Genomic DNA, 17309 nt, shown 5'->3' on the forward strand with positions numbered 1-17309 from the left:
TCATAGCCACACCTTTCATTTGGAGGAAGTGAAAAAGTTTAGGGAAAATTGTTCAGTGAGCGAACAAGTTCAGCCAGACAGAGGAGACTGGCGGTGGATGGGAATTGTTCAGGCCTCTGTTCAAGGAAGAAATGGAGAGCCTCAGAACATCCTGGTGGAGGGTGGAGGATGGAGGTGTAGAGGGATTGGACATCCATGGCGAATAGGCAGTGGTTAGGGCCAGGGAACTGGAAATTGTTGATAAGACCTAGGGCATCATAGGAATCATGGATGTAGGTGGGAAGAGACTGGACAAGGGGAGAGAGAATGGAGTCAAGGTTAGAAGAAATTAGTTCCGTGCGGCAGCAACAGGCCAACACGATGGGTCCACTGGGATGGTCCTGTTTGTGGATTTTGCGAAGGAGGTTGGAGGTGGTGCGGGGTTGGGATACTATGAGGTTGGAAGCTGAAAAGGGGAGAACTCCAGAGAAGGTGAGGTCAGTGACAGTCTTGGAAACAATAGCTTGATGTTTGGTGGTGAGGTCATGGTCCAGGGGAAGGTAGGGAGGAGTATCTGAGAGCCGGCGCACAGCCTCTGCGAGATAGAGGTCAGTATGCCAGACAACAGCAGCACCACCCTTGTCGGCAGGTTTGATAACAAAGGCAGAGTCAGACCTAAGAGAACGGAATGCAGCAAGTTCGAAGGAGACAGGTTAGAGTGCGTGAGACAACCAGAGAGATTGAGGTGGCCGATGTCACGCCGACAGTTCTCAATGAACAAATCAAGAGCAGGTCAGAGGTGAAAGGGAGGGGCCCAGGGAGAATACTGGAGTCAGGTGAAAGGATCCATTGAATGGGGGGAGGACTCCTGCCCAAAGAAGTGAACACAGAAACGAAGGCGGCGGAAGAAGAGTTCAGCATTGTGCCGAGGACGAAATTCATTGAGGTGAGGTCGTAAGGGTATGAAACTGAGTCATAAAAACAAAAAAACTGCGGATGCTGGAAATCCAAAACAAAAACAGAAAAAAAAACTCCAACAGCTCATCGACCCCAACACCCATCTAGGACCCTCCACCCTGGCCTGTCCCTCCGTCCCCACCCAATCTTCCAATCCCAGCCCCGGCCGTGTATTCACTATACCCCCTGACCTTCCCCTCTCTGACACTGAACATTCAGTGCTCAGCAAAGGAATTAGTTTCATACTCTTACGCCCTCATCTCAGTGAATTTTGAGCTCGGAGTGATGCTGAACTCTTCTTCCGCCGTCTTCGTCTCCGGGCTCACTTCTTTGGGCAGAAGTCCTCTCCCCGTTCAACGGATCCTTTTACCCCCTCCAATATTCTCCCTCCACCTGGACCCCTCCCTCTGGATTCTTACTTTCTCTTGATCTTTTCATTGAGAACTGTCGGCGCGACATTAGTCGTCTCAATTTCTCTGCTCCTCTCACCCATTCTAATCTCTCTCTCTCTCTACTTTCTGCACTCCGTTTTCTCAGGTCCAACACCAACATTGTCATCAAACCCCAACATTGTCATCAAACCCGCTGACAAGGGTGGTGCTGTTGTTGTCTGGCGCACTGACCTCTACCTCGCGGAGGCTGAGCGTCAACTCGCAGACACTTCCTCCTACCTCTCCCTGGACCATAACCCCACCACTGAACATCAAGCCATTGTTTCCAGGACTGTCACTGACCTCATCTCCTCTGGAGATCTTCCTCCCACAGCTTCCAACCTGATAGTCGCCCAACCTTGGACGGCCCGCTTCTACCTCCTATCCAAAATCCACAAACAGAACTGTCCCGGTAGACCAATCATGTCAGCTTGCTCCTGCCCCACGGAACTCATTTCTCGTTATCTTGACTCCCTTCTCTCTCCCCTTGTCCAATCCCTTCCCACCTACATCCGTGATTCCTCTGACATCTTACGTCACATCAACAATTTCCAGTTCCCTGGCCCCAACCTCTTCCTCTTCACCATGGATGTCCAATCCCTTTACACCTCCATCCCCCACCAGGATGGTCTGAGGGCCCTTAGCTTCTTCCTTGAACAGAGGCCCGAACAATCCCCATCCACCATTACTCTCCTCCATCTGGCTAAATTCGTTCTCACACTGAACAATTTCTCCTTCAACTCCACTCACTTCCTCCAAGTAAAAGGTGTGGCTATGGGTACCCACATGTGCCCCAGCTATGCCTGTCTCTTTATGGGGTATGTGGAACATTCCTTGTTCCAGTCCTACTCCGGCCCCCTTCCACAACTCTGTCTCCGGTACATCGATGATTACTTCGGTGCTGCTTCATGCTCTCGTCGAGACTTGGAAAAATTTATTAATTTTGCTTCTAATCTCCACCTCTCCATCATTTTCACGTGGTCCATCTCTGACACTTCCCTTCCCTTCCTTGACCTCTCTGTCTCAATCTCTGGTGATAGACTGTCCACAAATATCCATTACAAGCCTACCAACTCTCACAGCTACCTTGACTACAGCTCCTCACACCCCGCTTCCTGTAAGGACTCCATCCCAATCTCTCAGTTCTTTCACCTCCGTCGCATCTGTTCTGATAATGCTACCTTCAAAAACAGTTCCTCTGACATGTCCTCCTTCCTTAACTGAGGTTTTCCACCCAAAATCGTTGACAGGGCCCTCAACCGTGTCCGGCCCATCTCCCGCACATCCGCCCTCACGGCTTCTCCTCCCTCCCAGAAACATGATAGGGCCCCCTTGTCCTCACTTATCACACCACCAACCTCCGCATTCAAAGGATCATCCTCCGCCATTTCCGCCAACTCCAGCATGATGCCACCACCAAACACATCTTCCCTTCACCCCCCCTAGCGGCATTCCGTAGGGATCGTTCCTTGCGGGACACCCTGGTCCACTCCTCCATCACCCCCTACTCCTCAACCCCTACCTGTGGCACCTCTCCATGCCCACGCAAAATATACACCTGCCCCTTCACTTCCTCTCTCCTCACCATCCAAGGGCGCAAACACTCCTTTCAAGTGAAGCAGCATTTCACTTGCATTTCCCCCAACTTAGTCTGCTGCATTCGTTGCTCCCAATGTGGTCTCCTCTACATTGGAGAGACCAAACGTAAACTGGGCGACCGCTTTGCAGAACACCTGCGATCTGTCCGCAAGAATGTCCCAAACCTCCCTGTCTCTTGCCATTTTAACACTCCACCCTGCTCTCTTGCCCACATGTCTGTCCTTGGCTTGCTGCATTGTTCCAGTGAAGCCCAACGCAAACTGGAAGAACAGCACCTCATCTTCCGACTAGGCACTTTACAGCCTTCCGGACTGAATATTGAATTCAACAACTTTAGATCTTGAACTCCCTCCTCCATCCCCACCTCCTTTCTGTTTCTTCCCCCTTCCTTTTGTTTTTTCCAATAATTTATATAGACTTGTCTTTTCCCACCTATTTCCATTTTTTTAAAATCTTTTATGCTCCCCCACCTCCACTAGAGCTGTACCTTGAGTGCCCTACCATCCATTCTTAATTAGCACATTCGTTTAGATAATATCACCAACTTCAACACCTGTGTTGTTTTGTCTGTGACATCTTTTGATTATCTGTTCCTATCACTGCTTGCTTGTCCCTACAACTACACCACCCCCTCCACTTATCTCTCTCCCTCTTCTCCTCCCCCCCCGCCCCCAACCACCTTAAACCAGCTTATATTTCACCCCTCTCCTTGGATTCACCAAGTTCTGTTGAAGGGTCATGAGGACTCGAAACGTCAACTCTTTTCTTCTCCGCCGATGCTGCCAGACCTGCTGAGTTTTTCCAGGTAATTCTGTTTTTGTTATGAAACCGAGTCCTTTGCTGAGTACAGAATGTTCAGCATCAGAGCGGGGAAGGTTAGAGGATATGGCGAATACATGGCAAGGGCTGGGATTGGAAGGAGGGATGGGATCAGAGGGACGGGAAGGGGTGGAGAGTCCTGAATGTGCGTTGGTATCAATAAGTTGTTAGAGCTTGCATTCCTTAACACCTGAAAGGAAGAGAAAAAGTTTCTTGCTAAGGCGTCGGATGTGACAAAGAATAAAATCAAACTGGGGACAAGGACAGCTTTGAGATAGGATGAGTTGGTGCTGCTGGAGGGAGAAGTCGAGTGTGTTCATATGGTAGCACATGGCGCTGAACATGGATCTCAGGATGTGGCGAGAACAGCAGTCCGGGGAACACCGAATGTCCTGGAGATACCTGTAATCCTGGGTGGATTCGAAACATGAAGGATGGAACTTCAGTTGGAATCCATGTGGGGCAAGTCGGAGATGGAGACAGTCGCTGAGGAAGGAAATATGGCTGTGAAAGCGAGTTTTGTTAAACACCTTGTCAAACACCAGGAGGGAAATGGAAAGCAATGAAGATGAACAGAATGAAAGAGATAAACAGAAATTCTGTCGGAGAGAACAGCAGTACTTCTTCAAGGTAGGCATTCCGGAAAGAGAAGTGGCAGTGAATTTTATCTTAGTACAGTAATTAAACTGAGCATGCCTGGACAATTTTTCATATTGTCAGGTAGATGGCAATAGCTGTAGTGGAACAGCTTAGCTAGAAGCGTGGCTAGTTTTGTAGCACAGGTCAGTACTACAGCCGAGATGTTGTCAGGGTCCATAGCCTTTGCTATGTCAGCCATGGCTGTTAGTAGCACTCATGCCCCGTTAAAAGTTTGTGGATTCGAGTCCCATTCCAGAGACTTAAGAAGAAAACCTTGGGGACCTTCCAAATGCAAAACTGAGGGAATGCTGCACCATTCGATAAGATATTAAACTGAGGTCTTGTATGCCCTCTCGGGTGGATGCAAAAGATTCCAATGATACTATTTTGAAGAGCAAGGGCATTTTTATGGTAACCTGGCCAATATTTATCTGCAGCGAGCTACAACAGATTATGTGGTCATCATTAAATTGCTGTTTGAGGGAGCTGACTGTGCACAAATTGGCTCACGTTCCCTACATCACAACACTGTCAACACTTCAAATAATATATCAATGGGTATAAAGTCCTGAGCTCATGAAAGGCACCATACAAATGCAACCTTCCTCTCTTTTGTCCAGTCCATGCAGCCATTTCTTGGTATCATGTGGAGTGGATCAAATTTACTGAACATTGACAGCTATAATGGTGTGGATGTCAGAAGGAGGCTGAGAAGAAGAATCTTCCCAGCACTTCTGGCTGAAGATGATGTGAATGATTCAGCCTTGTCTTTTGTACTCATGCTCTAGGTTCCACCATCATTCAGAATTGGTATGTTCATGGAGCCTCTTCCTCTGATTAGTTGTTTTAATTGTCCTCCTCCATTTCAACTGGCTGTGGTAGGATTGCACAGCTTTGACCTGTTCTGGTTTGCATGTTAGCCTGTACTGTCAATGGTTCTTTCTCCTCAGGTACTGTCCCCCTCTCCTTTAAATTTGCTGTCATCACACCCTCCTCAAAAAAACAACCTTTAACACCTTTATCCTCGCAAACTACTGCCCTAACTCTAAACTCCCTTTCCTCTCCAAAGCTCTTAAATTTGCAGTAATCTCTCAACTGTATGCCCAACATGCCCAAAACTCCACATTAGAACCTCTCCATAAAGTTTTGTCCTTGCCACAGTACTGAAACAGTTCTTAACGAAGTTATAAATGGCATCTTATATGACTGCAAAGGAAAACTATTCCTCCTAATCGGTTCTTGACCTGTTTGCAACCTTTGACATAACTGCCCACACCATCCTCCTCCAATGCCTCTTCATCGTGGCTCAGTTGGTAGCACTCCCACTGCTGAGTCAGAAGGTTGTGGGTTCAAGTCTCACACTGGGACTTGAGTGTAAGAATTTAAGTTGACAATCCAGTGCAGTACTGCTGGAGTGCTGCATTGTCACAAGTCGGGTGACAAATTAAACTGAGGCCTATTTGACCTCTCTCAGCAAGATGTAAATGATTTTGAAGATTTCTGAGAAAAGCAAACCAGTTCTCCCCAGCGTCCTGGCCAATATTTATCTTTTCACTAACATTGCAAAAATGGATCATCTGGTCATTATCACAGTGCTGTTTGTGGGAGTTTGATGTACATAAATTAGCTGCTACATTTCATACATTTCAACAATGACTACACTTCAAAGGTACTTAATTGACTGTAGGGTGCTTTGGGACTCTGGTAGTCATGAAGAGCACAATATAAATGCAATTTCTTTTATCATCATCCAGCTGGGGCGGGACTGTATTCGCCTGGTTCCTGGTTCTTATGATCAGAAACTCATCTGCAATAGCTTCTCTTCTTATTACTGCACCGACTGTTATCTTTGGTGTCCCCCAAGGACCAATCCTTACCTTCCCCCTATTTCTTACATACATGCTGCCCCTTGCCGACATCATCCAAAAAACACAATGTTAGTTTCCATGTGTACAGTGACAACACACTGCTCTATCACACAGCCACCTCTCTCAATCCCTCCACTGTGTCCAATTTTGTTCAATAATGGTCCTGTGAAGCACCTTAGGGTGTTTCATGGTGTTAAAGCCACTATATAAACACAAGTTGCTGTTATTGATCCATTGTTTGTGGGGCAACTTACCCCCATCTAAAGCATGCTGTTTCCTCTGTTTAACATGTGTTAGCCCCCTATATTGAGTTGCACCAGGTTAACATCTCATTTTCAGGAACGTCTGTTGCTGCTCCAGGCATCTGCTTACATGCTCCTCATTGAACCAGGGTTGCTCATCAGGCTTAATGAAAATGGAGGTATAAGGGTATGCTGGGCTATGAGGTTAGAGATTGTGGTGGAATAAATTCTGTTGCTGGTATATAGTGCCTGCTGGGTTCCAAGTTCTAAGCTGCTAGATCTGTTCTTAATACATTCAGCTTAGCATGGTGGCAATGAGCACTTTGGACCTGACAAAGCACAGACAGATGCAAAACCAGCTGGAACAATCAGGCTAGAAGAGACTAAGGATTTTACTGTGTACAAGAGCATCAAAGATGAAGATGAAGGAATGATCGAACAGATCACAGATGCAGAACTATTGTGGCAAACGAAAGGTCAACAGTTAGGCAGTTGAAAGTTTAAAAGTGCAATTATGAATGAGCTGGGGGAAGAGTTTTTTCAAAGGGTGAACATCCAAGAAATTGGAGTTAGAAAGAAGTGGGGGCAAGTGGACGGTTAAAACTGCAATTAAGTGATTGAAGGCTTTTATTTTAATCATTCATGGGATCTGGGTTTTGCTGACAAGGCCAGCATTTATTGCTTTTCCTTATTTGCCCTTGAGAAGGTGGTGGTGAACCACTTTCTTGAATACAACCAAGTGGCATGCTTGGCCAATTCATGTTGCTGTGGGTCCAGAGTTGCATATAGGCCAGACTGGGTAAGAAGGGCAAAGTTCCATCCCTAAAAGACATGCGTGAATTACAAATGACATCCTCTGTACTGTAACTAAGGTAAACTACATCTCTTGGTTCTTCGCAACCTGTCTGCACAATTGATCATAACATCCACCTCCAAAGCCCCTCTACTGTTGTCCAGTTCATGGGACTTCACTCTGGTTACATCTTTGTCTATCTAATCATAGGCAGAGAATCATCTGTAATGGACTTTCTCCCCGTCCTGCAAAGTTACTTCTACTGTCTCTCAAGGATCTACACTTTGCCCCTCCTATTTCTCAGCTACATGCTGCCTCATGGCAACATAATCTGAAAACGCAACATCAGTTTCCAAAAGCATGTTGACAATAGCCAGTTCTACCTCTCCGCCACTCTGTCGACCCCTCCACTGCCTCTAGATTGTCAGGCCATTTGACCAACATCCAGTATTGGATGAGCAGAAATTTTTTTCAATTATTTTTTTTTAATTCATTTACGGGATGTGGGTGTCACTGGCTAGGCCAACATTTATTGCCCATCCCTAACTGCCCTTCAGAAGGTGGTGGTGAGCTGCCTCCTTAAACTGCGGGATACCCTGTTGTGTAGGTACACCCACAGTGTTGTTAGAAAAGGAGTTCCAGGTTTTTGCACCCAGAGACAGTGAAGGAACAGCGATATATTTCCAAGTTAGGATGGTGAATGGCTTGGAGGGAACTTCCAAGTGGTAGTGCTCCCATATATCTGCTCCCTTGTCCTTCTAGGTGGTAGCGGTTGTGGGATTGGAAGGTGCTGCCTAAGGAGCCTTGGTGAGTTTCTGCAGTGCATCTTGTAGATAGCACACACTGCTGCCACTCTTTGTTGGTAGTGGAGGGAGTTAATTTTTGTGGAAGGGGTGCCTATCAGGTGGACTGCTTTGTCCAGGACAGTGTCAAGCTTCAAGTGTTGTTGGAGCTGCACTTATCCAGGCAAGTGGAGAGTATTCCATCACATTCCTGACTTGTACCTCGTAGATGGTGGACAGGCTTTGGGGATTCAGGAGGTGAGTTACTCGCTGCAAGGTTCCTAGCCTCTGACCTGCTCTTATAGCCACAGTACTTATGTGGCTAGTCCAGTTCAGTTTCTGGTCAACAGTAATCCCCCAGGATGTTGATAGTGTGGGATTTAATGACGGTAATGTCAAGAGGTGATGGTTAGATTCTCTCTTGCTGGAGATGGTCATTGCCTCGCACTTATGTGGCATGAACGTTACTTGCCACTTGTCAGCCCAAATGTGGACATTGTCCAGGTCATGCTACATTTGACAATGGATGCTTCAATATCTGAGCAGTGGCAAATGGTGTAATGAGGTCAGATGCGTGGCACTGGGGAAAGACCAAAACTTCAGCCCCCACCACAAACTCCACTGTCTAATCACTAACTCCATCCCCCTCCCTGACAACTGTCTGAGGTTGAACCAGGCTATTCACAAACTTCAACACATTTAACCATGAATCAGTTTCTGACCAAACATCCATGCTATCACTAAGACCAACTATTTAACCTCCACTCCCGTCTGTTGCTGAAACTTTCATCCTCTCGATGACAGTTTCCTCTAGACTTTATTGTTCCAACACATACTCAGCTGTCCTCCCATGTTCCATCCTCCACAAACTTAAGGTCATCCAAAATTCTGCTGCCCACGTCCTATCAGGCAAAGGCTGTTTGCCCATCATCCTAATCCTAATTGACATACATTAGTTCCCAAATAAGCAAAGACTCAATCTTAAATTTCCAATCCTTATTTTCAAATCCCTTTAAGGTGTCACCTCTCCCTATCTTTGTAACCTCCCACCCTCTGATACATCCGTGTTCCTCTTATTCTGGCCTGTTGAGCATCTCAGACTTTAATCAGTCCACCATTGATGGCTATGCCTTCATCTACCTGGGGCAGAAGCTCTAGAATTCGCTCCCTAAATCTCTCCACCTCCCTTTCTTCCTTTTAAGACCTTCCATAAAGCCTGCTGCTTTGGCCAAGCTTTTGGTCATCTCCTTACATTGTTCAGCGTTATATTTTGATTTGTTATGTCTCTGTGCCTTGGGACATTTTATTACACTAAAGGTCTTATAAAAAAAATCAAGTTGTTGCTGCTGTAGAAGGGGTTTCATAGAAACATGTCCTGTCCACAAAAAAAAGCAAAGCAAATCTAATCTGGCCAATTACTGCCCCATCAGCCTCCTATCGATCATCAGCAAAGTGGCGTGGATGACAATGCTATATAAAGTAGCAGTTACACAATAATAATCTGCTCAGTGATGAGTCTGGGTTCCACCAGGGGCACTTGGCTTCTGACCTCGTTACAGCCTTCATCTTCACATGGTCAAGAGAGTTGAAGTCAAGAGGTGAGGTGAGAATGACTGCCCTTGACATCAAGGCAGCATTTGACCGATGTGACATCAAAGATCTGGGAAAAACTGAAGTCAATGGGAATCAGAGGAAAACTCTCCACTGGTTGTAGTCATACATACCACAAAGGAAGATGGTTGTGGCTTTAGAGGAAAATCATCCAAATTCAAGATCACTGCAGAGTTTCTCAGGGTAGTGTCCTAGGCCCAATCATCTTCCTTCCATCTTAAGGTCAGAAGTGGTAATGTTTGCTTATGATTGCACAATGCTCAGCATCAATCGTCACTCCTCAGATACTGATGCAGTCTGTGCTCATATGCACCAAGACCTCGACAACATTCAGGCTTGAGTGGTAAGTGGTAAGTGACAGTCACACCACACAAGTGCCAGACAATGACCATCTCCAAGAAGAAAGAATCTAACCATCTCCTCTTGACGCTCAATGGTATTGCCATCGCTGAATCCCCCACTACCAACATTCTGGGGGGGCTTACAATTGACCAGAAATTGAACTGGGCCAGCCATATAAATATTGTGGCTACAAGAGCAGGGCAGAGACTGGGAATTCTGAAGCAAATAACTCACCTCCTGACTCCCAAAAGCCTGTCCATCATCCATAAGGCACGAGTCAGGAGCGTGATGGAATATTTTCCACTTGCCTAGATGACTGCAGCTCTAACAATACTCAAGAAGCTTGAAACCATCCAAGGTAAAGCAGTCCACTTGATCGGCACCCCACCCAGCACCTTTAAACATTCATTTCCTCCTCCGCCAATATACAGTGGCAGCAGTGTATTCATTTACAAAATGCACTGCAGTAACTCACAAAGGCTCCTCTCATGGCACTTTCCAAACCTGTGACCTCTACCATCCAGAAGGGCAAGGGCAGCAGACACATGGGACTTCCATCTGCAAGATCCCCTCCACACCATCACACCCCATCCTGGTTTGGACCTATATTGCCATTCCTTCACTGTCGTAAGTTCAAAATCCTGGAACTTCCTTCCCAACAGCACTGTGCTTGTACCTATACCAGATGGACTGGAGTGGTTCAAGAAGGGGGCTCACCGCCATTTTCTCAAGGGCAATCATAGGTGGGCAACGAATGCTGGCATTGCCAGCAATGCCCCCATTCCATGAAATAATTTTAAAAAACAGATTTTTAAGGTACAGTCTTTAAGCCCACCATATGTGTACTGGTCAAGATAGATCTATGCCACTTAATCCCACTTTCCATCTCTTGCTCCATAGCCCTGTAGCTCCGGCGCGTAATGTGCATATCCAAGTATTTTCTAAACATAATGAAGATTTTCGTTTCTACCACAAGATCACTATTCTGCAGATATAGAAAGAAAAAGGACCAGGTACTATAATGTGTTAGATAAGCTTTTCGCCTCAGCAACCTAGATTCAAATTCTGGTTAAACAAGGAATTGAAGCATCTTATCTGAATTGAGTATGAGAAATCTTTATCTATCTTCTCATGGAATGGGCCCACAGCACAAATTGTGCCCAACTTGAATTAAATTATTAATCTTGCTCAGAAATCAAAGGATGTCAGATGTGGAAAACATATAATTACTGCTTAATAGTAAATGTTCTTTTGAAATTGGGTTTCAGACACATTTTGGAAGCAGAATACATGTAGCATAAACCTACACTTATAGGACCCGGAATGCTACATAATGTGACATACAAATAAGTCACTTCTTCCACCGCTTTCATATAGAGTAGATTGTGCTCTAGGTTGTTTTCATAACCGACTCTTTTAACACGGGCATGTCATTAGCCTGACTGACCTTCTGGGGTGGAGATTGGGGAGGGGGCAAGGGCACAAACACTTAATAATTCATTAAAAATTGCAGCTGCAAACAAAATGAAACTAGCTTACCTGTTTTAAAACTTCTATTAAAACTAAACAGAAAATGAAATCTATAGCTAAGTCTCTTCGCTCAAGCAGATAATCTCTATCACGATGTTGTTCATCCCTGAAAAAGAGGAGAACAAATTGGTAAAATATGAAATCAACAATTGTTTATTTTTCAAGATTCTGCTTTACAGAACTTGAAAGTACTTTCATTGTATTTACTTTATTTCATGTTGCTGTACTTGGGTTGACTTCATCAATTTCAGTTACTTAAATAATTATGGGAAAGTGGACTGCAGTTAGAATCAAGTGCAGAGAAGAGTTCCAGAAAAACATTTCTATACCTCGGCAGGCACACTCCAAGGTCAATGGCAAGTGCCCATATTCCCCTTCTGAAGGAGGGAAAGAATTGCAGGGCTACAGGGAAAGTGCTGCTGAGTAAGACCTGTCATATTGTTTTTGTCAAGAGCTGGCATGGGCTTGAAGGGCTGAATGGCCACCTTCTGTGCTCCAAAATTTCGATGCCAACCCTAGAAAAAAAACTCTATCCTTTTCAATTGCTTTCAAAACCCCAACTGTCTAGCTTTTAATTCTACGTTCAGCACAACATTTCTGTAGCTACTGATTTGCTGAATCATACCTTCACCTCCATCTTTGATGCCATTGTCCCCAGTAAAACTGTTGTTCTTTCTCACCCTGGCCATTCCAGCAGCATAACTTTCAAATCCACTCCCTTAAGACCAAGAGAGCCAGACTTGAACAGATACAGAGGACATCTGGTTTAGCCATTCACCACCAGATCTAGCTGGGCCATATAAAGCACTATTAACAACTCCACTTGTATGCCAAAAGTGCTCACTATTCCAAAATTATTCTTGAATGCAAAGATAGCCCATTTTCTCCATTGCAAATCATCTTCTTGAACCCCTCTCTTCAGCCTCCTCCAACTTCACCAACAAATGTGAGGGCTCATGGATTCCTTTGTCATTAAGATTGAGACCACCTGATCAGCTGTCTTTGTCACTTTTCTTCCTTCTCAAAACCTCCTCTAAGGTTCCCTACTCTGCCCTAGCCCTTAATTCGCATAATTCTCTAGTCCCTCTTGTATCAGGCCTCAAGCCCTCTCCAAACTCATCCAATCAAGGAGACCCACCTCGATCCTTTATTCACAAAACTAATTGCCCAATTTCCCTTCCTGGCTTCCATCTTAGCTGTTATCAATGCTTCTCTTCAGATAATGTCCTGTCTCCTTTAAATGTCCCATATCACACCTTCCTCAAAAAACCAACCTCTGAAATCAGCATTCTTGCAAATTATTGTCCCACCTGCAACCTCCCTTTCCTCTTCAAAGTCCTTGATCATGTTGGCATCTCCCAAATCCAAGCCCATTTCTCCCTTGATCTCCATGATCAAATCCCTGCAATCAGGATTCTGTCCCTGACACAGAACTGTTACCAAATCACAAATTACATCCTATGTGAGTATAGCAAAGGCAAACTATTCCTTCTTGCCCTGTCTTCAGCCTTTGACATGGCTGACCACACCATCCTCCACCAATGGCTCTGTGGTCCAGCTGCATCGAACTGCACTCACGTGGTTTAATTCTTATTTATCTAATTGCAGTCAGCATTTCACTTGTAACAACTACCCCCTCCACTCCCACACCATTACCTCTGTTGTTCCCTAAAGAATCCATCCTTGGACCCCTCCAATTTTTCATCTACATGCTGCCCCTAAGTGACATCATCTGGAGACAGCATCAGTATGGGCAAACATAGAGGACTTTTATCCACATGTATGTTAACACCCAGCTCTATCTTATCACCACCTCTCTTGGCTCTTCCACTGCCTTTAAATTATCAGACTGACTATCCAACATCCAGTGCTAGATGAGCAGAAATTTCATCTTATTAAATATTGGGAAAACCATATCATTGTCTTTGGTCCCTGCAACAAACTCTGTGCCCTTGGCACCAGCACCATCCCTCGCCCTGGCAACTGCCTAAGACTGAAATAGACTGTACACAACCTTGATATCATATTTGTTTGAGATGAGCTTCCAACCACATATCCACACCGTCACTCAGACCACTTATTTCCATCTCCATAACAGCACCTGACTGTCCCCGCATAAAGTTAACTACTGCAGAAACCCTCCCATGCTTTTATTACCTCTAGACTTGACTATTCCCATTCACTTAGACAGCCTTCCACATTCTAACATCTGTTAGGTTGAAGTCATCCCAAACTCTGCTGCCTGTATCTTAACTCACACCAAATCTCATTCGCCCATTTCCCCTGTACTTGCTGATCTACACTGGCTCCCATTTAAGCAAGAATTGATTTTAAAATTCTCATTTACTATCAAATCTCTCCATGGCCTCACTCCTCTCTATCTCTGTAATCTTCTCCTGCCCCACAACTCTCCAAGATATCTGTGCTCCTCCAGTTCTAGCCCAATTTTAATTGCTCCATCATTGGTGCAAATGCCTTCAGACACCAAGACTCAAAGCTCTTGAATTCCCTCCCAAAACCTCTCTGGTCTCTCTTTCCTTTTTAAAACTTCTCTCTCTTACCAAACTTTTGGTTATCTGCCTTAGTATCTTGTGACCCAGTGTCAAATTTTTGCTTTATAATGGTTCTGTAAGCATCTCGAGATGCTTCACCACATAAAGCAGTGTATAAATTCAAGCTAATGTCGTTCTTGCATGATGTATGAGCAGGTTCTTGCATTTTTTTGTCCTAGACCTCTTGTTTCTATTTACTATTATTTATATTTACTATAATAATTCACTCAATAATATTGCCATCTTAATCTCCCCAACTAACTATCCAAAGAATATCCAAATTTCTCAGTAGAGAGCTGTTGATGTAACTGAGATACATCTGAGAAACAAACCAATAAAGATAGCTGTGTTCAAAGCAATGTGGAAGAAGATCCATAAGTTACAATGGGTAAAGTCACAGTTGTGAACATTATGGGACAACTCTGTTACAATTCCTGCATGTTATCTAAATAAGCAGGGACATTGTTAACTAACGCTAGGGTGGCGGGGGAGGTGCAAGTAAAATTCCCCAGGTTGCCTTCCCACTGCCTTTCTGCCCAAATGTTATGGCGGGGGGGGGGGGGGGGGGGGGGGGGGCAGACTGCCCTTGCAACTGAGGTGGCTAAGTGGCCAATTAATGGTCATTTAAGGGGCGCTTCCTGCCCAGCCTCAATTTTCAGGCTGATGGGAGGAGTTAGGCCAAGGGGAAAGCCCAACACTAGGGCTTAGAATCTGGGGACTGCTTGTAGCTCCAGCCCTGGCCACTGCTGCAACTACAGAGCTCTCTGGGGTGGGATTTCCACCTGAGTGAGAGACGGAAGTACTGCCTTCAGCCAATTAGTACTCCTCAATGTTAAATTACTGCGTGGCTGCTGTAACCAGCAGGGATGCATTCCCCACTGACTTTCTGGGTGGCCAGACACAAAACTCTGCCATCCAAAAAATCTTGCCCCTAGTTCAAATGCCCACTATGGCAGCTGGGAAAATTCAATTCAATTAATTAAATATATTCTAGAATAAAAGCTAGTATCCGTAATGGTGACCATGAAACGAACAAATTGTTATAAAATCCCATCTGATTCGCTAACATCTTTTAGAGAAGGAAATCCTTACCCTGTCTGGCCAATATGTGGCTCTTGAAATGGTCTAACAGCAAGCCTAGCAGCAAGCCACTCAAGAAGTTTTCAAGAAGCATTCAAGGTTCACCACCAACTTTTCAAGGGCTTTAAGGGATGAACAATAAACCAGCAATGCTCACATTCCAGGAATTGATTTTTTTTAAATAGTTTAGTGAAACTATTGCATCAGATCCACCATTTCTCATACACCCCTTTTAAAAATTGAAGGAGTATTTAGCAAGAGACTGAATGGTTTCTCACAGGCAAAAGGAACAAAAACACAAACTCATCTTGTTCTCCTCCGAGGTACTCTTATGCACCTTACAGTAATGAGGTGATACAGAAGTGCTATACAGGCCTGAGACTTGACTGCCTACTGTCATATTATATAGGGGAGAAAATAATAAATGCAGAATATAATACGACATTCTTGGAGTTTGTCAGCATTAAGCATTTAGTAATATTGTTATGAAGCTGTACTTTACAAGATCGTTATATTTTAAAATAATCCCAGTTCGCTGACATGCCTATGTAATCTGGTTGCCTTGGGGAAGAAACTCAAACAGGAAACTAACGAAATCAAGTGACAGATTTCACACCTTTACATGCTTTCCCCCATGAGGTATTTTTGAGATTCGGAAAGAGACAAAGTAAATCTGTTGGAGAAGCAGAAGAACTGCTTTGTGTTAACAATCAAACAGGTTGATTATAAGAGTTTGTTTTCCACTCAAAAGGAAGGGGATGGAACAAGTGGAAATTTGAGATTTCAGGAGTCACTGAAGTGGGCCTTGCTCGTGAAAAATCAGATCTGGAGTGAAATGATTTTTGAGGCACATCAGTAGTCTCGGCCTAGTGTGGCAGGGGGAAGTGCAAAGCTATGAGTTGCTCTGGACTTGTTCCTGCAATGTTACATATCTATCAGAAGTGCAGCGCACAGTGAATGAGGTTGTAAGACTTATCTCGATTACATTAGTCAGATAATGCAAAAGTACCTTTTCTTTAGTTTGGTGTATTTGTTGCCACTTAATTAATATTTTTTTCTGTTGATTTTAGTTTATTTGTTACAGCAAAAGTCTCAAACACCCTCCACCAGTTTACTTCCATTGGTCATGTAGGAAACTCAAGCAACCATGGATTGTTTTACGTTTCCTGTTTTTCAGAAAGATAGATAAATAAATTACCCTTTAGATTTTGTACTTGACCGCGGTCTATATTCATAGGATTCATCTTCTGTTCCATTCTGCCGCCTGTACCAATCAAACAAGGTGCGAAGTAGAGAGGGAAGGCAGTGTTCTGCTACTGAGCTCATAGAGCTAATCACCTGCAAAATACAAAACAGCACACAAATAAACCAACTTTCAGAGCTGAAAATATCCAAGGGCTTACAAAACAACAAAATGTTCGATTCTTACCCCAACCGATCACAGCTACTTGCCTTGAACCCCCACCCAACATGAGACTGTTGCGGTTTTATGCTTTTGCAATGAATACTGAGGCTGGCACCCAGCAATCCTCATAGCTGACTTGGAGTCCATTGTAGCATTGGAAGATTTATTTCCATGTGCTTCATTTATTTATTCTCAGGATACGAGCATCACTCGCAAGGTTTGCATATGATCTGCTTGCACAGTGAAAGTAAATGTACGCAAACCACTTTGTGACATTTCAAAGAGATACATCGCTAAAAAATTGCATCTATTTCCCATCTCTAACAAATGAAAGGCTTGGTAGGCTACGTTGGAGGATAGTTAAGAATCACTCATGTTGACATTAGATTAGAATAACATCTAGGCCCCACGAGATAAGGACTGCAGGTTTCCTTTTCCGAGGACAATACTGAATCAAACGGCTTATACTGGTCACTTATATTGATACCAGCTTTGTATTTCCAGTGTTTTTTAATTTAAATTTACAAACTCCATGGCAGGATTCACATTTTCTGAGTATTAGTCTAGGCCTCTTGATTTAGTAACATAACAATTAGTAACATAAATTATGAATTATTTCAAGTGAGTGGAATCAAATAGGACAAATAAAATACCACAAAACCTAGTGTATAATTCAGAAT

The 17309-nt window shown here is 44.3% G+C and overlaps 1 protein-coding gene across 12 annotated transcripts in view; it reads right to left on the bottom strand.

Annotated features, from left to right (window-relative positions):
* fryl (furry homolog, like) overlaps positions 1-17309 on the bottom strand; it is a 634639-nt gene that overhangs the window by 343636 nt on the left and 273694 nt on the right. For all 12 annotated transcript variants that reach the window (XM_041198439.1, XM_041198448.1, XM_041198467.1 and 9 more), the window contains 2 exons: positions 16423-16562; positions 11602-11698 (listed from right to left, as the gene is read on the bottom strand). In XM_041198439.1, coding sequence (XP_041054373.1) covers positions 11602-11698; positions 16423-16562 — 237 coding nt within the window. The remainder of the gene's footprint in view (positions 1-11601; positions 11699-16422; positions 16563-17309) is intronic.

Source organism: Carcharodon carcharias, chromosome 1, assembly GCF_017639515.1.
Source record: "Carcharodon carcharias isolate sCarCar2 chromosome 1, sCarCar2.pri, whole genome shotgun sequence".
NCBI classification, from domain to species: Eukaryota; Metazoa; Chordata; class Chondrichthyes; order Lamniformes; family Lamnidae; genus Carcharodon; species Carcharodon carcharias.